Source organism: Coregonus lavaretus (genome assembly GCF_964263955.1).
Source record: "Coregonus lavaretus genome assembly, chromosome: 10".
Classification (NCBI taxonomy): Eukaryota; Metazoa; Chordata; class Actinopteri; order Salmoniformes; family Salmonidae; genus Coregonus; species Coregonus lavaretus.
Genome location: NC_139997.1, coordinates 54,594,995 through 54,612,730, shown reverse-complemented (window position 1 = coordinate 54,612,730; position 17,736 = coordinate 54,594,995). Strand labels below are relative to the sequence as shown.

The following is a 17,736-nucleotide window of genomic DNA, read 5'->3' as shown; positions in this document are numbered from 1 at the left end:
GAAGCCACTCCTTCGTTGCCCGGGCGGTGTGTTTGGGATCATTGTCATGCTGAAAGACCCAGCCACGTTTCATCTTCAATGCCCTTGCTGATGGAAGGAGGTTTTCACTCAAAATCTCACGATACATGGCCCCATTCATTCTTTCCTTTACACGGATCAGTCGTCCTGGTCCCTTTGCAGAAAAACAGCCCCAAAGCATGATGTTTCCACCCCCATGCTTCACAGTAGGTATGGTGTTCTTTGGATGCAACTCAGCATTCTTTGTCCTCCAAACACGACAAGTTTAGTTTTTACCAAAAAGTTCTATTTTGGTTTCAACTGACCATATGACATTCTCCCAATCCTCTTCTGGATCATCCAAATGCAAACTTCAGACGGGCCTGGACATGTACTGGCTTAAGCAGGGGGACACGTCTTGCACTGCAGGATTTGAGTCCCTGGCGGCGTAGTGTGTTACTGATGGTAGGCTTTGTTACTTTGGTCCCATCTCTCTGCAGGTCATTCACTAGGTCCCCCCGTGTGGTTCTGGGATTTTTGCTCACCGTTCTTGTGATCATTTTGACCCCACGGGGTGAGATCTTGCGTGGAGCCCCAGATCGAGGGAGATTATCAGTGGTCTTGTATGTCTTCCATTTCCTAATAATTGCTCCCACAGTTGATTTCTTCAAACCAAGCTGCTTACCTATTGCAGATTCCGTCTTCCCAGCCTGGTGCAGGTCTACAATTTTGTTTCTGGTGTCCTTTGACAGCTCTTTGGTCTTGGCCATAGTGGAGTTTGGAGTGTGACTGTTTGAGGTTGTGGACAGGTGTCTTTTATACTGATAACAAGTTCAAACAGATGCCATTAATACAGGTAACGAGTGGAGGACAGAGGAGCCTCTTAAAGAAGAAGTTACAGGTCTGTGAGAGCCAGAAATCTTGCTTGTTTGTAGGTGACCAAATACTTATTTTCCACCATAATTTGCAAATAAATTCATTAAAAATCCTACAATGTGATTTTCTGGATTTTTTTCCTCAATTTGTCTGTCATAGTTGACGTGTACCTATGATGAAAATTACAGGCCTCTCTCATCATTTTAAGTGGGAGAACTTGCACAATTGGTGGCTGACTAAATACTTTTTTCCCCCCACTGTATATGTAGGGGGTCTCGGAGGGCATGAATGGGGTGAGTAGAAGGGAGGGCTGAGACGCATATCCGAGTCCTTAGGGTTTGGTACCCACGCCATATTGGAGTCCTCAGATGGTATATGAATATCCATGGTATATGATGAAATGAAGACCCATAGGGGGATGTTAACCATATTTTATTGTTGAACCCTTCCTTTGGGCTCGGGGCGTGGTTAACGTACCACCAACATACTTAGTTTCATTCAGGGGTTGACCCTTCTGGGGCCTCGTTTGAATCAATATCTGTAGTATCCATAGGTATAATGCACTTCCTTAGTTTAACAATACTCTGCCTGGGTTGGCTCTGTAAGAAGAGAGCATCCACCAATAGAAAAAAGGGGAATGAATACTTTTGCAAGGCACTGTATGTCCTCTCAGACCGTTGGTCTGGAGTAGGACTAGATAGAGTTAAATACAGGAATGGGTGGTGGGTTTTTCCTTTTTCCCAATTTTGTTTTACTGTATCAAATAATATAATGTAGGTAGGCTGTGAAAGGCCTCACACACCAGTACAATAGGTGGCGGTGTAAGTACATAACAGTTGGATGCGAATCCCAAAGAAGAAGATAAAGTATTAATTTTTTTCGACCAAGGCCACAACACACCTGCCCCACAGAGTTTTTGCCTGCCCTCTACTGGACAAGAAAGTAATGACACCGGTAGTCGCATTTTGACGAGCGGATGCTGCGACGTCACGGTTTTGGTCAGCGCGGCAAGTCTAGTAAGAACTTTCGCAGCTAAAAAAAATAAGGTAATTTTTGTTCTGCATGATGCCTTAGTACACTCTTCACATATTGCAAGTGTTGGTCGTTGTGTTCACATGTCAAATTGTGAAAAATACATCGCTGATAGTCTAAGCTAACGTTATCTTTCCAAGTGTGCTAGCTTGTCAGACATTATCTCCACCCCGTTTGCCCAATTTTGTGCTGCTAATCACACATGCCCATGTAGTCCAAATCGATACTGTGCTTTTGCAATGTTTCCAAATGAATAGCTAGCTTCTAGGTTGCAATATACAGAGTGTACAAAACATTAAGAACACCTTCCTACTATTGAGTTTGCCCTCACAGTGCCTCAATTCGTCCAGGCGTGGACTCTACAATGTGTCGAAAGCGTTCCACAGGGATGCTGGCCCATTTGACTCCAATCCTTTTGGCTGGATGTCCTTTGGGTGGTGGACCATTATTAATACATACTGGAAACTGTTGAGCGTGAAAAACCCAGCAGCGTTGCCGTTCTTGATACAAACCGGTGCGCCTGGCACCTACTACCATAAGCCATTCAAAGGTACTTAGATATTTTGTCTTGCCCATTCAACGTCTGAATAGCACACATACACAATCCATGTCTCAATTGTATCAAGGTTGAACTTTTTGGCCAACCCGACCAAATTCACATAGAAATGTGAGTTTTAGATGATCTTCTTCATCGAAAGTAAGTCTAAGAAACGGCAGACTGTTCTTGTGAGCAATTTCCGTGTTTCCAATTAAGTTTCGTTTCCGTTTTGTACACGAACTTCAAACAGCTGAAAATACAATATTTTTGGTTATGAAAAATATATTTCACAGCGGTTTGGATGGTACAATGATTCTCTACACTTCGGAAAGTATTCAGACTTTTTCCACATTTTATTCTAAAATTGATTAAATAGTTGTTTTTTTTACTCATCAATCAACACACAATACCCCATAACGACAAAGCAAAAACAGGTTTGTAGAAATTTTAGCAAATAAAAAATTAATCTGAAATTACATTTTACATAAGTATTCAGACCCTTTACTCAGTACTTTGTTGAAGTACCTTTGGCAGTGATTACAGCCTTGAGTCTTTCCAAATCATGTCCAATCAATTGAATTTACCACAGGTGGACTCCAATCAAGTTGTAAAAACATCTCAAGGATGATCAATGAAAACAGGATGCACCTGAGCTCAATTTCGTGTCTCATAGCAAAGGGTCTGAATACTTATGTAAATAAGGTATTTCTGTTTTTATTTTTTATACATTTGCAAAAATGTTTAAACCTGTTTTCACTTCGTCATAATGGGGTATTGTGTGTAGATTGCTGAGGATTATTTATTTTTAAAATCCATTTTAGAATAAGGCTGTAACGTAACAAAGTGGAAAAAGTCAAGGGGTCTGAATACTTTCCGAAGGCACTGTACATTCATGTGTTGTCACATTGAAATTAGGCAAACTAGAATTTTAGCAAACAGGAAATGGCGGAGCGATTTCTGCATAGTGCAGCTTTAACCTGTCTCCTCCCCTTCATCTACACTGATTTGAAGTGGACATCAATAAGGGATCATAGCTTTCACCTGCTCAGTCTGTCATGGAAAGAGCAGGTGTTCTTAATGTTTTGTACATTGTGTAGAGCTAAACACATTACATCACACGATGGGTTAGCTAGCAAACGTTAAACAAAGATCTGACCAGAGAGACTAGGGGGTGTTTTCCCGAGCCAGCTACATGCATGTTTGCCCATTCAGTAATTAAATTACTTTTGCTATCAGAAGTTGGCATCTGCTGAGATTGCTAATTTAAGTTCTTGTTCCCCAGCTGAACCCAATAAAGGTGCAAAGATGTCCAGAATTGAGAAGATGAGCATCCTCGGTGTGAGGAGCTTTGGAGTGGAAGACAAAGACAAACAAGTCATATCATTCTTTAATCCCTTGACTGTGTTAGTGGGACCCAATGGTGCTGGTAAAACGGTAAGTTGCATGATGTATACAGCCTGTATGCTGCCCTGCAGAAAAAAAGGTAGTATCACATAGCATTACATTAATTGACATTACCATAGAGAGGGATCATTAGCCGATGAGGCGATAAATACAAACCCTTATCACACTTCTTGATGGGATAGTGGGTGTGATAGATACACAGTATTGCATGATTTTGACCTAGCCTGCTTCAATTTGTTGGTGTGTATTGCAGACAGTTAGCCATGCTGGTAGATTTAAGGGCTTATGTTAATCCACCTTTTTCCTCCTCTGGCCACAGACTATCATTGAGTGTCTGAAGTATGTAACAGCCGGTGAATTTCCCCCAGGAAGCAAAGGGAATACATTTGTTCATGATCCAAAGGTGAGGACCTCTGTCCATCTTGGTTGGCTTTGTAAGTGAGTTTGTTTATACATCAAGGCAAAGCAGAGAAATATGAATGTTTATGGTTTGTCAACATTACTCATAACGAAGGCCTGGAGTTTTTTCTTGTCAGCGAAAACCCTTTTGTATAACATCCTCCTTGACATATCCAGTTCCTAGGCCCTGGTTTTCATGCATAAGCGGTACCTAATATTGTCTTTGGTGTGTTAGGATGCTCATGAGACTGACGTGCGAGCTCAGATCCGACTGCAGTTCACCGACCTAAATGGAGAGAAGGTGGCAGTTCAAAGGTCCATGCAGGCAACACAGAAGGGCAAGAAGACTGAGTTCAGAAGTCTGGAGGGGGTCATCACCAGGATCAAGTGAGTTTAAGCGTCACTCTACCTTAACCACAGAATATGTTCAAGAGAAGTGGCAGAAGCTATATTGTACACAGGGCCGGCCCGCCCATTAGGCAGGATTAGGCAGCCACCTAGGGCGGCAGATTTACGAGGGCGGCATTTTCCGAGCTAAACTGATCTACGCACCTCCAACAACACATAACACGTCACATAATTCTGTCCAAAAACAATGAAAACGTATACATAAACTCAGCAAAAAAGAAACGTCCTCTCACTGTCAACTGCGTTTATTTTCAGCTAACTTAACATGTGTAAATATTTGTATGAGCATAACAAGATTCAACAATTGAGACATAAACTGAACAAGTTCCACAGACATGTGACTAACAGAAATTGAATAATGTGTCCCTGAACAAAGGGGACGTCAAAATCGAAAGTAACAGTCAGTATCTGGTGTGGTCACCAGCTGCATTAAGTACTGCAGTGCATCTCCTCCTCATGGACAGCACCAGATTTGCCAGTTCTTGCTGTGAGATGTTACCCCACTCTTCCACCAAGGCACCTGCAAGTTCTCTGACATTTCTGGGGGGAATGGCCCTAGCCCTCACCCTCCAATCCAACAGATCCCAGACGTGCTCAATGGGATTGAGATCCAGGCTCTTCGCTGGCCATGGCAGAACGAGCAGAATTGCTGGTGGCATTGTCATGCTGGAGGGTCATGTCAGGATGAGCCTGCAGGAAGGGTACCACATGAGGGGAGGATGTCTTCCCAGTAACGCACAGCGTTGAGATTGCCTGCAATGACGACAAGCTCAGTCCGATGATGCTGTGACACACCGCCCAAGACCATGACGGACCCTCCACCTCCAAATCGATCCCGCTCCAGAGTACAGGCCTCGGTGTAACACTCATTCCTACGACGATAAACTCTAATCCGACCATCACCCCTGGTGAGACAAAACCGCGACTCGTCAGTGAAGAGCACTTTTTGCCGGTCCTGTCTGGTCCAGTGACGGTGGGTTTGTGCCCATAGGCGACGTTGTTGTCGGTGATGTCTGGTGAGGACCTGCCTTACAACAGGCCTACAAGCCCTCAGTCCAGCCTCTCTCAGTTATTGCGGACAGTCTGAGCACTGATGGAGGGATTGTGCATTCCTGGTGTAACTCGGGCAGTTGTTGTTGCCGCCATCCTGTACCTGTCCCACAGGTGTGATGTTCGGATGTACCGATCCTGTGCAGGTGTTGTTACACGTGGTGTTCCACTGCGAGGACGATCAGCTCGAAAGACGTCCCTTTTTCAGGACCCTGTCTTTCAAAGATAGATTTGTCAAAATCCAAATAACTTCACAGATCTTCATTGTAAAAGGTTTAAACACTGTTTCCCATGCTTGTTCAATGAACCATAAACAATGAATGAACATGCACCTGTGGAACGGTCATTAAGACACTAACAGCTTACAGACGGTAGGCAATTAAGGTCACAGTTATGAAAACTTAGGACACTAAAGAGGCCTTTCTACTGACTTTGAAAAACACCAAAAGAAAGATGCCCAGGTTCCCTGCTTATCTGTGTGAACGTGCCTTAGGCATGCTGCAAGGAGGCATGAGGACTGCAGATGTGGCCAGGGCAATAAATTGCAATGTCCGTACTGTGAGACGCCTAAGACAGCACTACAGGGAGAGGACGGACAGCAATCCAAATGCAACATGCATTGGTCAGAAAATCGTTACGTATCGCCCGTTCACCAATTATTCTTCCGAAAATACATCCTTTGGTGACAACTGCGTCCTCTCCTTCTGTGTTGAACTTAACACGTAATTATGTTGATGGTCATCGATCTACAAGTCATTTTGCATGCTGAAAAATCCCAGGCAATATCAGTAGCCTAGTCAAACTGCGCACTGTACGCAGCTTCGAGCGGTGATCAACGACAACCAATATATCATTTGCCTAGGTAATTTATGTCAAATGAGCTGTTGAAAATTGTGTTTTACCGGAATCGTAGCCTAAGCTACCGCTGGAGAAACAACTCTCATCTGGCTATAGGTAGGCTACATGCTGGTTGATTGTTTTCGATTGCTCATGTTCACCATCAGCAATAGTTCTGGTAGTTTTGCTTGAAACAATCAGTATATATGGTCATTTTTAGATATACCTGGGGCGGCAGGTAGCTTAGTGGGTAAGAGCATTGTCAGTAACCGAAAGGTCGCTGGTTCTAATCCCCGAGCCGACTAGGTGAAAAATCTGTCGATGTGCCCTTAAGCAAGGCACTTAACCCTAATTGCTCCTGTAAGTCGCTCCGGATAAGAGCGTCTGCTAAAATGTAAAATGTACACGCTCACTGTAGCTAGTATTGACATTATAATTAAATCACAATGGATTAGAGCTGGGCGGTATACCGTATTTGACTATATACCATTATTGATGAACGGACCAGTTTGGGTTTTTACTTTACCTTCTATAATGGTATTTATTTTTTATAGTTTACTCTGCTACTTGAGTCGACTCTCTCCCACTCTCACCAAGCCCTGCCTCCTGTCACTCAATGAGCCCAGTTGTTGTTGTTGCTCAACCATGAGAGATAATTTGCCGACCGTTCACTCTTCAGTCTGCAGCAGATGCAACAATATGATGATGACAACGATGCAGTTTTCCACTTTGCTTCTTAATATACACTGAACAAAAATATAAACGCAACATGTAAAGTGTTGGTCCCATGTGTCATGAGATGAAATAAATGATCCCAGAAATTGTCTGTTACGAACCCCGTGGCTTTAAGGATACCTGTATCCGTAACATTGTCCATATGCACAAAAAGCATATTTCTCTCAAATTTTGTGCACATTTGTTTACATTCCTGTAAGTGAGCATTTCTCCTTTGCCAAGATAATCCATCCACCTGACAGGTGTGGCATATCAAGAAGCTGATTAAACAGCATGATCATTACACAGGTGCACCTTGTGCTGGGGACAATAAAAGGCTGCTCTAAAATGTTCAGCATGCAATTGGCATGCTGACGACAGGAATGTCCACCAGAGCTGTTGCCAGATAATTTCATTTGAATTTCTTTACCATAAGCTGCCTCCAATGTCGTTTTAGAGAATTTGGCAGTAATTACGTCCACCTGGCATCACAACCGCAGACCACGTGCATGACGTCGTGTGGGCGAGCGGTTTGCTGATGTCAACGTTGTGAACCGAGTGTCCCATGATGGCGGATCAACGTGTACGACAGCGTGTTCCAGTTCCCACCAATATCCAGCGACTTCGCACAGCCATTGAAGAGGAGTGGGACATTCTAAAGGCCACAATCAACAGCCTGATCAACTCAATGCAAAGGAGATGTCGCGCTGCATGAGACAAATGGTGGTCACACCAGATACTGACTGGTTTTCTGATCCATGCCCTACCTGCATATCTGTATTCCCAGTCATGTGAAATCCATAGATTAGGGCCTAATGAATTTATTTCAATTGACTGATTTCCTTATATGAACTGTAACTCAGTAAGATCTTTGAAATTGTTGCGTTTATTTTTGTTCAGTAAGCGTTCTGTAATTACACTATTAGTTTGTATCTTGCTGTTTGCAAAAGGCTAGTTTGTCTTAGCAAGTTGCTAAAATAGTCATTTTAGCCGCTAATGTTAATCACTAGTTAGCTGGCTAGCTAATAAATGTACTAAAAGCAAGAGCAAACGTAGCTATCTAATACGGATACCAGTGCTGGTGTAGGCCTAAGTCAAAATGTTGTTTGTGCAACAGTATCTTCTAAATCAGAGAGGAATAGGCGAAGCATGAATATGTTAGCTACATAGAAGTAAGAGAGAATATTTAATGTAGCCAAAGATTATAGGGTCCTGATGAACACTTTGGTTCCTAACCTGTCACAATTACACCATATTAGTGATCCAATTAGTATTCTAATTCCCAATTCTATGACCGCCTCCTGGCTTTATCATTCGTTGTCATGTCAAACAACACTGTATTTAAAGTGCCTACAATTACATTCTAACTATATCGTTAGAATAATCATTATATTTCCATGATTCCAACAGTTCCCCCAAGTGTTTTGATCTATATCGCAAGTCAAATCACAATTGCAATATTTGGTTAAAAATAAGTCCTCGAATTTATTTCTGTTTGCCCATATCGTGCAGACCTACGTGTTCGATGGGGTTGAGGTCAGGGATCTGTGCAGGCCAGTCAAGTTTTTCCACACCGATCTCAACAAATAATTTCTGTATGGACCTCGCTTTGTGCACCAGGGCATTGTCATGCTGAAACAGGAAAGGGCCTTCCCCAAGCTGTTGCCACAAAGTTGGAAGCACAGAATCATCTAGAATGTCATTGTATGCTGTAGCGTTAAGATTTCCCTTCCCTGGAATTAAGGGGCCTAGCCCAAACCATAGAAAACAGCCCCAGATCATTATTCCTCCTCCAACAAACTTTACAGTTGGCACTATGCATTCGGGCAGGTAGCGTTCTCCTGGCATCTGCCAAATCCAGATTCGTCCGTCGGACTGCCAGATGGTGAAGCGTGATTCATCACTCCACAGAACGCGTTGGCATTGCGCATGGTGATCTTAGGTTTGTTTGCAGCTGCTCTGCCATGGAAACCCATTTCTTGAAGTTCCCGACGAACAGTTCTTGTGCTGACTTTGCTTCCAGAGGAACTCGGTAGTGAGTGTTGCAACCGAGGACAGACTATTTTTACGTGCTTCAGCAGTCGGCGGTCCCGTTCTGTGAGCTTGTGTGGCCTACCACTTCGTGACTGAGCCGTTGTTGCCCCTAGACGTTTCCACTTCATAATAACAGCACTTAGAGTTGACCGGGGCAGCTCTAGAAGGGCAGAAATGTGATGAACTGACTTGTTGGAAAGGTGGCATCCTATGACGGTGCCACGTTGAAAAGTAATTTGAGGGGGTGTCTACATACTTTTGTCCATGTAGTGAATCTAAAACTTATAGATGATTTGAACAGAATTTGTAAAAATGCTAATATCGTTCCCATAACTTGAATGGGATTTGAAACAGTTCCATGGAAACTAAACCAAAGCATGGATTGCTGTCACACCTTGTCCATATACTGCTTACTGGGTAAGAAAACCAATATGTAATTTTGGAATTTGGGTGAACTACACTTTCTTTCACCCAAAATTCAGAATGACATTGGTTTCCTTACCCTGTAGACAAGGTATGACAGCAATCCATGCTATGGTTTTGTTTACATGGCAACTGTTTCAAATGCTTACCTTTTTATTAGCAGTTGTGGCACAAATCCAATGCAAGTCAATGGTACGTACACTACCGGTCAAAAGTTTTAGAACACTTACTCATTCAAGGGTTTTTCTTTATTTTTACTATTTTCTACATTGTAGAATAATAGTGAAGCTATCAAAACTATGAAATAACACATGGAATCATGTAGTAACCAAAAAAGTGTTAAACAAATATTTTATATTTGAGATTCTTCAAAGTAGCCACCCTTTGCCTTGATAACATCTTTGCACACTCTTGGCATTCTCTCAACCAGCTTCACCTGGAATGCTTTTCCAACAGTCTTGAAGGAGTTCCCACATATGCTGAGCACTTGTTTGGTGCTTTTCCTTCACTTCATCGCGGTCACAGCTCTCGCGGTCACGGCTCTCGTAGCCGGCCGTGACCGGGAGACCCATGGGGCGGCGCACAATTGGCCCAGCGTCGTCTAGGGTAGGGGAGGGAATGGCCGGCAGGGATGTAGCTCAGTTGGTAGAGCATGGCGTTTGCAACGCCAGGGTTGTGGGTTTGATTCCCACGGGGGTATGGAAAAAATAAAATAAAAATAATAATAATGTATGCACTCACTAACTGTAAGTCGCTCTGGATAAGAGCGTCTGCTAAATTACTTAAATGTAAAAATGTTGTGGAGGCCAGGTCATCTGATGCAGCACTCAATCACTCTCCTTCTTGGTTAAATAGCCCTTACACAGCCTGGAGGTGTGTTGGGTCATTGTCCTGTTGAAAAACAAATGATAGTCCCACTAAGCCCAAACCAGATAGGATGGCGTATCACTGCAGAATGCTGTGGTAGCCATGCTGGTTAAGTGTGCCTTGAATTCTAAATAAATCACTGAGTGTCACCAGCAAAGCACCATCACACCACCACCTCCATGCTTCATGGTGGGAACCACACATGCGGAGATCATCCGTTCACCTACTCTGCGTCTCACAAAGCCACGGCAGTTGGAACCAAATATCTCAAATTTGGACTCATCAGACCAAAGGACAGATTTCCACCGGTCTAATGTCAATTTCTTGTGTTTCTTGGCCCAAGCAAGTCTCTTCTTCTTATTGGTGGCCTTTAGTGGTTTCTTTACAGCAATTTGACCATGAAGGCCTGATTCACGCAGTCTCCTCTGAAAAGTTGATGTTGAGATGTCTGTTACTTGAACTCTGTGAAGCATTTATTTGGGCTGCAATCTGAGGCTGGAAACTCTAATGAACTTATCCTCTGCAGCAGAGGTAACTCTAGTTCTTCCTTTCCTGTGGCGGTCCTCATGAGAGCCAGTTTCATCATAGGTCTTGATTGTTTTTGCGACTGCACTTGAAGAAACTTTAAGTTCTTGACATTTTCAGGATTGACTGACCTTTGTCTTAATGTAATGATGGACTGTTGTTTCTCTTTGCTTATTTGAGCTGTTCTTGCCATAATGTGGACTTGGTATTTTACCAAATAGGGCTATCTTCTGTATACCACCCCTACCTTGTCACAACACAACTGATTGGCTCAAACGCATAAAGAAGGAAATAAATTCCACAAATTAACTTTTAGCAAGGCACACCTGTTAATTGAAATGCATTCCAGGTGACTACCTCATGAAGCTGGTTGAGAGAATGCCAAGCGTGTGCAAAGCTGATATCAAGTCAAAGTGTTGCTTTAAAAAAAAAAAAATGTTTAGCCTTTATTTAACCAGGTAAGCCAGTTGAGAATAAGTTCTCATTTACAACTGCAACCTGGCCAAGATAAAGCAAAGCAGTGTGATTTTAAAAACAACAACAACACTGAGTTACATATGGAATAAACAAAACGTACAGTCAATAACACAATAGAAAATCTATATACAGTGTGTGCAAATGTAGTAAGTTATGGAGGTAAGGCAATAAATAGGCCATAGTGCAAAATAATTACAATTTAGTATTAACACTGGAGTGATAGATGTGCAAATAGATACTGGTGTGCAAATGTGCAAAATAAATAACAATATGGGGATGAGGTAGTTGGGCGGGCTAATTACAGATGGGCTGTGTACAGGTGCAGTGATCGGTAAGCTGCTCTGACAACTGATGGTTAAAGATAGTGAGGGAGATAAGTGTCTCCAGCTTCAGAGATTTTTGCAGTTCGTTCCAGTCATTTGCAGCAGAGAACTGGAAGGAATGGCGGCCAAAGGAGGTGTTGGCTTTGGGGATGACCAGTGAGATATACCTGCTGGAACGCATACTACGGGTGGGTGTTGCTATGGTGACCAATGAACTAAGATAAGGCAGGGATTTGCCTAGAAGTGATTTATAGATGACCTGGAGCCAGTGGGTTTGGCGACGAATATGTAGTGAGAGCCAGACAACGAGAGCGTACAGGTCACAATGGTGGATAGTATATGGGGCTTTGGTGACAAAACGGATGGCACTGTGATAGACTACATCCAATTTGCTGAGTAGAGTGTTGGAAGCTATTTTGTAAATTACATCGCCGAAGTCAAGGATCGGTAGGATAGTCAGTTTTACGAGGGCATGTTTAGCAGCATGAGTGAAGGAGGCTTTGTTGCGAAATAGGAAGCCGATTCTAGATTTAACTTTGGATTGGAGATGCTTAATGTGAGTCTGGAAGGAGAGTTTACAGTCTAACCAGACATCTAGGTATTTGTAGTTGTCCACATATTCTAAGTCAGACCCGCTGAGAGTAGTGATTCTAGTCGGGCGGGCAGGTGCAAGCAGCGTTCGATTGAAGAGCATGCATTTAGTTTTACTAGCGTTTAAGAGCAGTTGGAGGCCATTGAAGGAGTGTTGTATGGCATTGAAGCTCGTTTGGAGGTTTAAGTGTCCAATGAAGGGCCAGATGTATACAAAATGGTGTCGTCTGCGTAGAGGTGGATCTGAGAGTCACCAGCAGCAAGAGCGACATCATTGATATACACAGAGAATAGAGTCGGCCCGAGAATTGAACCCTGTGGCACCCCCATAGACTGCCAGAGGTCCAGACAACCGGCCCTCTGATTTGACACATTTAACTCTATCTGAGAAGTAGTTGGTGAACCAGGCGAGGCAGTCATTTGAGAAACCAAGGCTAATTAGTCTGCCAATAAGAATGCAGTGAGTCAAAAGCCTTGGCCAGGTCGATGAAGACAGCTGCACAGTACTGTCTTTTATCAATCGCGGTTATTGTATCGTTTAGGACCTTGAGCGTGGCTGAGGTGCACCCATGACCAGCTCGGAAACCAGATTGCATAGCGGAGAAGGTACGGTGGGATTCAAAATGGTCGGTGATCTGTTTGTTAACTTGGCTTTCAAATACTTTTGAAAGGCAGGGCAGGATGGATATAGGTCTGTAACAGTTTGGATCTAGAGTGTCAACCCCTTTTGAAGAGGGGGATGACCGCGGCAGCTTTCCAATCTCTGGGGATCTCAGACGATACGAAAGAGAGGTTGAACAGGCTAGTAATAGGGGTTGCGACAATTTCGGCGGCTAATTTTAGAAAGGAAGGGTCCAGATTGTCTAGCCCAGCTGATTTGTAGGGGTCCAGATTTTTCAGGTCTTTCAGGACATCAGCTATCTGAATTTGGGTGAAGGAGAGGGGAGGGGGGGGGGCATGGGCAAGTTGCAGCGGAGGGTGCAGAGCTGGTGGCCGGGGTAGGGGTAGCCAGGTGGAAAGCATAGCCAGCCATAGCAAAATGCTTATTGAAATTATCGTAGATTTATCGGTGATGACAGTGTTTCCTAGCCTCAGTGCAGTGGGTAGCTGGGAGGAGGTGCTCTTATTCTCCATGGATTTTACAGTGTCCCAAAACGTTTTAGAGTTAGTGCTACAGGATGCAAATTTCAGTTTGAAAAGCTTTCCTAACTGATTGTGTATATTGGTTCCTGACTTCCCTGAAAAGTTGCAAATCGCGGGGGCTGTTGGATGCTAATGCAGTACGCCACAGGATGTTTTTGTGCTGGTCAAGAGCAGTCAAGTCTGGGGTGAACCAGGGGCTATATCTGTTCTTAGTTCTGAATTTTTTGAATGGGGCATGCTTATTTAAGATGGAGAGGAAAGCACTTTTGAAGAACATCCAGGCATCCTCTACTGACGGAATGAGGTCATTATCCATCCAGGATACCCGGGCCAGGTCAATTAGAAAGGCCTGCTTGCTGAGGTGTTTTAGGGAGCGTTTGACAGTGATGAGGGGTGGTCGTTTGACCGCGGACCCATTATGGACGCAGGCAATGAGGCAGTGATCACTGAGATCCTGGTTGAAGACAGCGAAGGTGTATTTAGAGGGTAAATTAGTCAGGATGATATCTATGAGGGTGCCCATGTTTATGGATTTAGGGTTGTACCTGGTAGGTTCCTTGATAGTTTATGTGAGATTGAGGGCATCTAGTTTAGATTGTAGGACGGCCGGGGTGTTAAGCATATCCCAGTTTAGGTCACCAAGCAGTACGAACTCTGAGGATAGATGGGGGCAAGCAATTCACATATGGTGTCCAGGGCACAACTGGGGGCTGAGGGGGGTCTGTAGCAAGCGGCAACAGTGAGAGACTTATTTCTGGAAAGGTGGATTTTTAGAAGTAGAAGCTCAAACTGTTTGGGCACAGACCTGGATAGTAGATCCAAGATGGCGTAGCAGTGCGGTCGCTTTATTTCATCGTCCTGTGTAAATATCCCGTTTCTTGTTTTTTTTGTATATATCTCTTAATTTTTACTTCTCATTCTTTAACTAAATATACTTTCCTGCAACCCGCCTCACCCAACGTGGAAAGGATTCTATTATTTCTTTATAACTTTCATCAAGAACCGTAAGCTGATACTAGTGTTGCCGCAACTAAATGGCTACCTGTTATTAGTCACCGTTAGCGTCTTCCCCACTGTCCGTGGCCTACACTATCCACCAGCCAGCTCTAGCTCTAGCCTGGACAATTCGTCGGCCAGTCTGCACAGCGTGCTATCGACCCAGCGTGCTATCGACCCAGAGCTTATTGGACTTTCTGCCGGAATCACTGGACCCTAGCGCCGGATCATCACAACCAGCTAGCTAGCTGCAACCTGTTGTGGCTGATTTACCATTGCCCTATAGCAAGCACCAGTTAGCCCTGAGCTAGCCTCAGGCCCATCTCCTGGCTATCTACCTCTCTGTCAACCGGACGCGACCTCCTAGTGTTAACACTGAGCCCCGCCGATCCAACACGACTGGTTTGCCGACTAAATAGTCTGATGTGGTTTCATCAGGCTTCCAGTTGCGACGACCACGAAGATCCATCTGCCAGCCCCGGCCCGCTAGTACACGCAAACTACAACTGTGCTCCCTGCTAGCTGTGCTGAAGCACCAATTTGAACTGCTCTCGGACTCACATATTGCTGTTCACTGGACCTTACGATCACTCAGCTGCACAGCTGATGCCTGCTGGACTGTTCCTTTACACGATACCCTGTCCTGTTTATTCTGTTTAGTCTTAGCCCAAACGTTATCGCTATTTCCCATGTCAATTATGCCTTGCCTATTGCTGTTTGGGTTAGTTCTTATTATACAATTTCATTGTAGAACCCCTAGTCCCTCTCAAACTGCCTCATATAGTTCCTTTGTTCCACCCCCTATACACGCCGAGACCGGCTCAATCGGTGCCTCCAATGACGCTATCTCTTTCATTGTTACCCAACGCTTAGGGTTACCTGAACTGTACTCATATCCTTCCATATCCTTTTCTGTACATAATGCCCTGAATCTTTTCTACAACGCCCGGAGAACTGCCCCCTTTATTCTATGTACCCAACGCACTAGAAGACCAGTTCTTAAAGCCTTTAGTCGTATCCTTATTCTAGTCCTCCTCTGTTCCTCTGGTGATGTAGAGGCTAACCCAGGCCCTGCAGCCCCCAGTATCACTCCTACTCCCCAGGAGCTATCATTTGTTGACTTCTGTAACCGTAAAAGTATTGGTTTTCTGCACATAAATATCAGAAGCCTCCTTCCTAAGTTTGAGTTATTCACTGCGTTAGCACACTCCGCCAACCCTGATGTTCTAGCAGTGTCTGAATCCTGGCTTAGGAAGGCCACCAAAAATTCTGAAATTTCCATCCCCAACTATAACATTTTCCGTCTAGATAGAACTGCCAAAGGGGGTGGAGTTGCAATCTACTGTAGAGATAGCCTGCAGAGCTCTATCATACTATCCAGGTCTGTGCCCAAACAGTTTGAGCTTCTACTTCTAAAAATCCACCTTTCCAGAAATAAATCTCTCACTGTTGCCACTTGCTACAGACCCCCCTCAGCCCCCAGCTGTGCCCTGGACACCATATGTGAATTGATTGCCCCCCATCTATCCTCAGAGTTCGTACTGCTTGGTGACCTAAATTGGGATATGCTTAACACCCCGGCCATCCTACAATCTAAACTAGATGCCCTCAATCTCACACAAATTATCAACGAACCTACCAGGTACAACCCTAAATCCGTAAACATGGGTACCCTCATAGATATCATCCTGACTAACTTACCCTCTAAATACTCCTCCGCTGTCTTCAACCAGGATCTCAGTGATCACTGCCTTATTGCCTGCGTCCGTAACGGGTCCGCGGTCAAACGACCACCCCTCATCACTGTCAAACGCTCCCAAAAACACTTCAGCGAGCAGGCCTTCCTAATTGACCTGGCCCAGGTATCCTGGATGGATATAGATCTCATTCCGTCAGTAGAGGATGCCTGGTTGTTCTTTAAAAGTAATTTCCTATCAATCTTAAATAGACATGCCCCATTCAAAAAATACAGAACTAAGAACAGATATAGCCCCTGGTTCTCCTCAGACTTGACTGCCCTTGACCAGCACAAAAACATCCTGTGGCGTACTGCATTAGCATCAAATAGCCCCCGCGATATGCAACTTTTCAGGGAAGTTAGGAACCAATATACACAAGCAGTTAGGAAAGCAAAGGCTAACTTTTTCAAACAGAAATTTTCATCCTGTAGCACTAACTCCAAAAAGTTTTGGGACACTGTAAAGTCCATGGAAAATAAGAGCACTTCCTCCCAGCTGCCCACTGCACTGAGGCTAGGAAACACTATCACCACCGATAAATCTACAATAATCGAGAATTTCAACAAGCATTTTGCTACGGCTGGCCATGCTTTCCACCTGGCTACCACTACCCCGGCCACCAGCTCTGCACCCTCCGCTGCAACTTGCCCATGCCCCCCCCGCTTCTCCTTCACACAAATCCAGACAGCTGATGTTCTGAAAGAGCTGCAAAATCTGGACCCCTACAAATCATCTGGGCTAGACAATCTGGACCCTTTCTTTCTAAAACTAGCCGCCGAAATTGTCGCAACCCCTATTACTAGCCTGTTCAACCTCTCTTTCGTAACGTCTGAGATCCCCAGAGATTGGAAAGCTGCCACGGTCATCCCCCTCTTCAAAGGGGGTGACACTCTAGATCCAAACTGTTACAGACCCATATCCATCCTGCCCTGCCTTTCAAAAGTTTTTGAAAGCCAAGTCAACAAACAGATCACCGACTATTTCGAATCCCACCGTACCTTCTCCGCTATGCAATCCGGTTTCCGAGTTGGTCATGGGTGCACTTCAGCCACGCTCAAGGTCCTAAACGATATTATAACCGCGATCGATAATAGACAGTACTGTGCAGCCGTTTTCATTGACCTGGCCAAGGCTTTCGACTCTGTCAACCACCACATTCTTATTGGCAGACTAAATAGCCTTGGTTTCTCAAATGACTGCCTCTCCTGGTTCACCAACTACTTCTCAGATAGAGTTCAATGTGTCAAATCGGAGGGCCTGTTGTCTGGACCTATGGCAGTCTCTATGGGGGTGCCACAGGGTTCAATTCTTGGGCCGACTCTTTTCTCTGTGTATATCAATGACGTCGCTCTTGCTGCTGGTG

General features: G+C 44.3%; 1 protein-coding gene across 2 annotated transcripts in view; it reads left to right on the top strand.

Moving 5' to 3' along the window:
• Nucleotides 1-1,805: 1,805 nt before the first annotated feature.
• The window catches only part of rad50 (RAD50 homolog, double strand break repair protein), a 40,977-nt gene continuing 25,046 nt past the window's right edge, over nucleotides 1,806-17,736 (top strand). For both annotated transcript variants that reach the window (XM_084170629.1, XM_084170630.1), the window contains exons 1-4: nucleotides 1,806-1,919; nucleotides 3,726-3,877; nucleotides 4,167-4,250; nucleotides 4,482-4,633. In XM_084170629.1, the coding sequence (XP_084026755.1) occupies nucleotides 3,749-3,877; nucleotides 4,167-4,250; nucleotides 4,482-4,633 (365 nt within the window). In that variant the 5' untranslated portion in view covers nucleotides 1,806-1,919; nucleotides 3,726-3,748. The remainder of the gene's footprint in view (nucleotides 1,920-3,725; nucleotides 3,878-4,166; nucleotides 4,251-4,481; nucleotides 4,634-17,736) is intronic.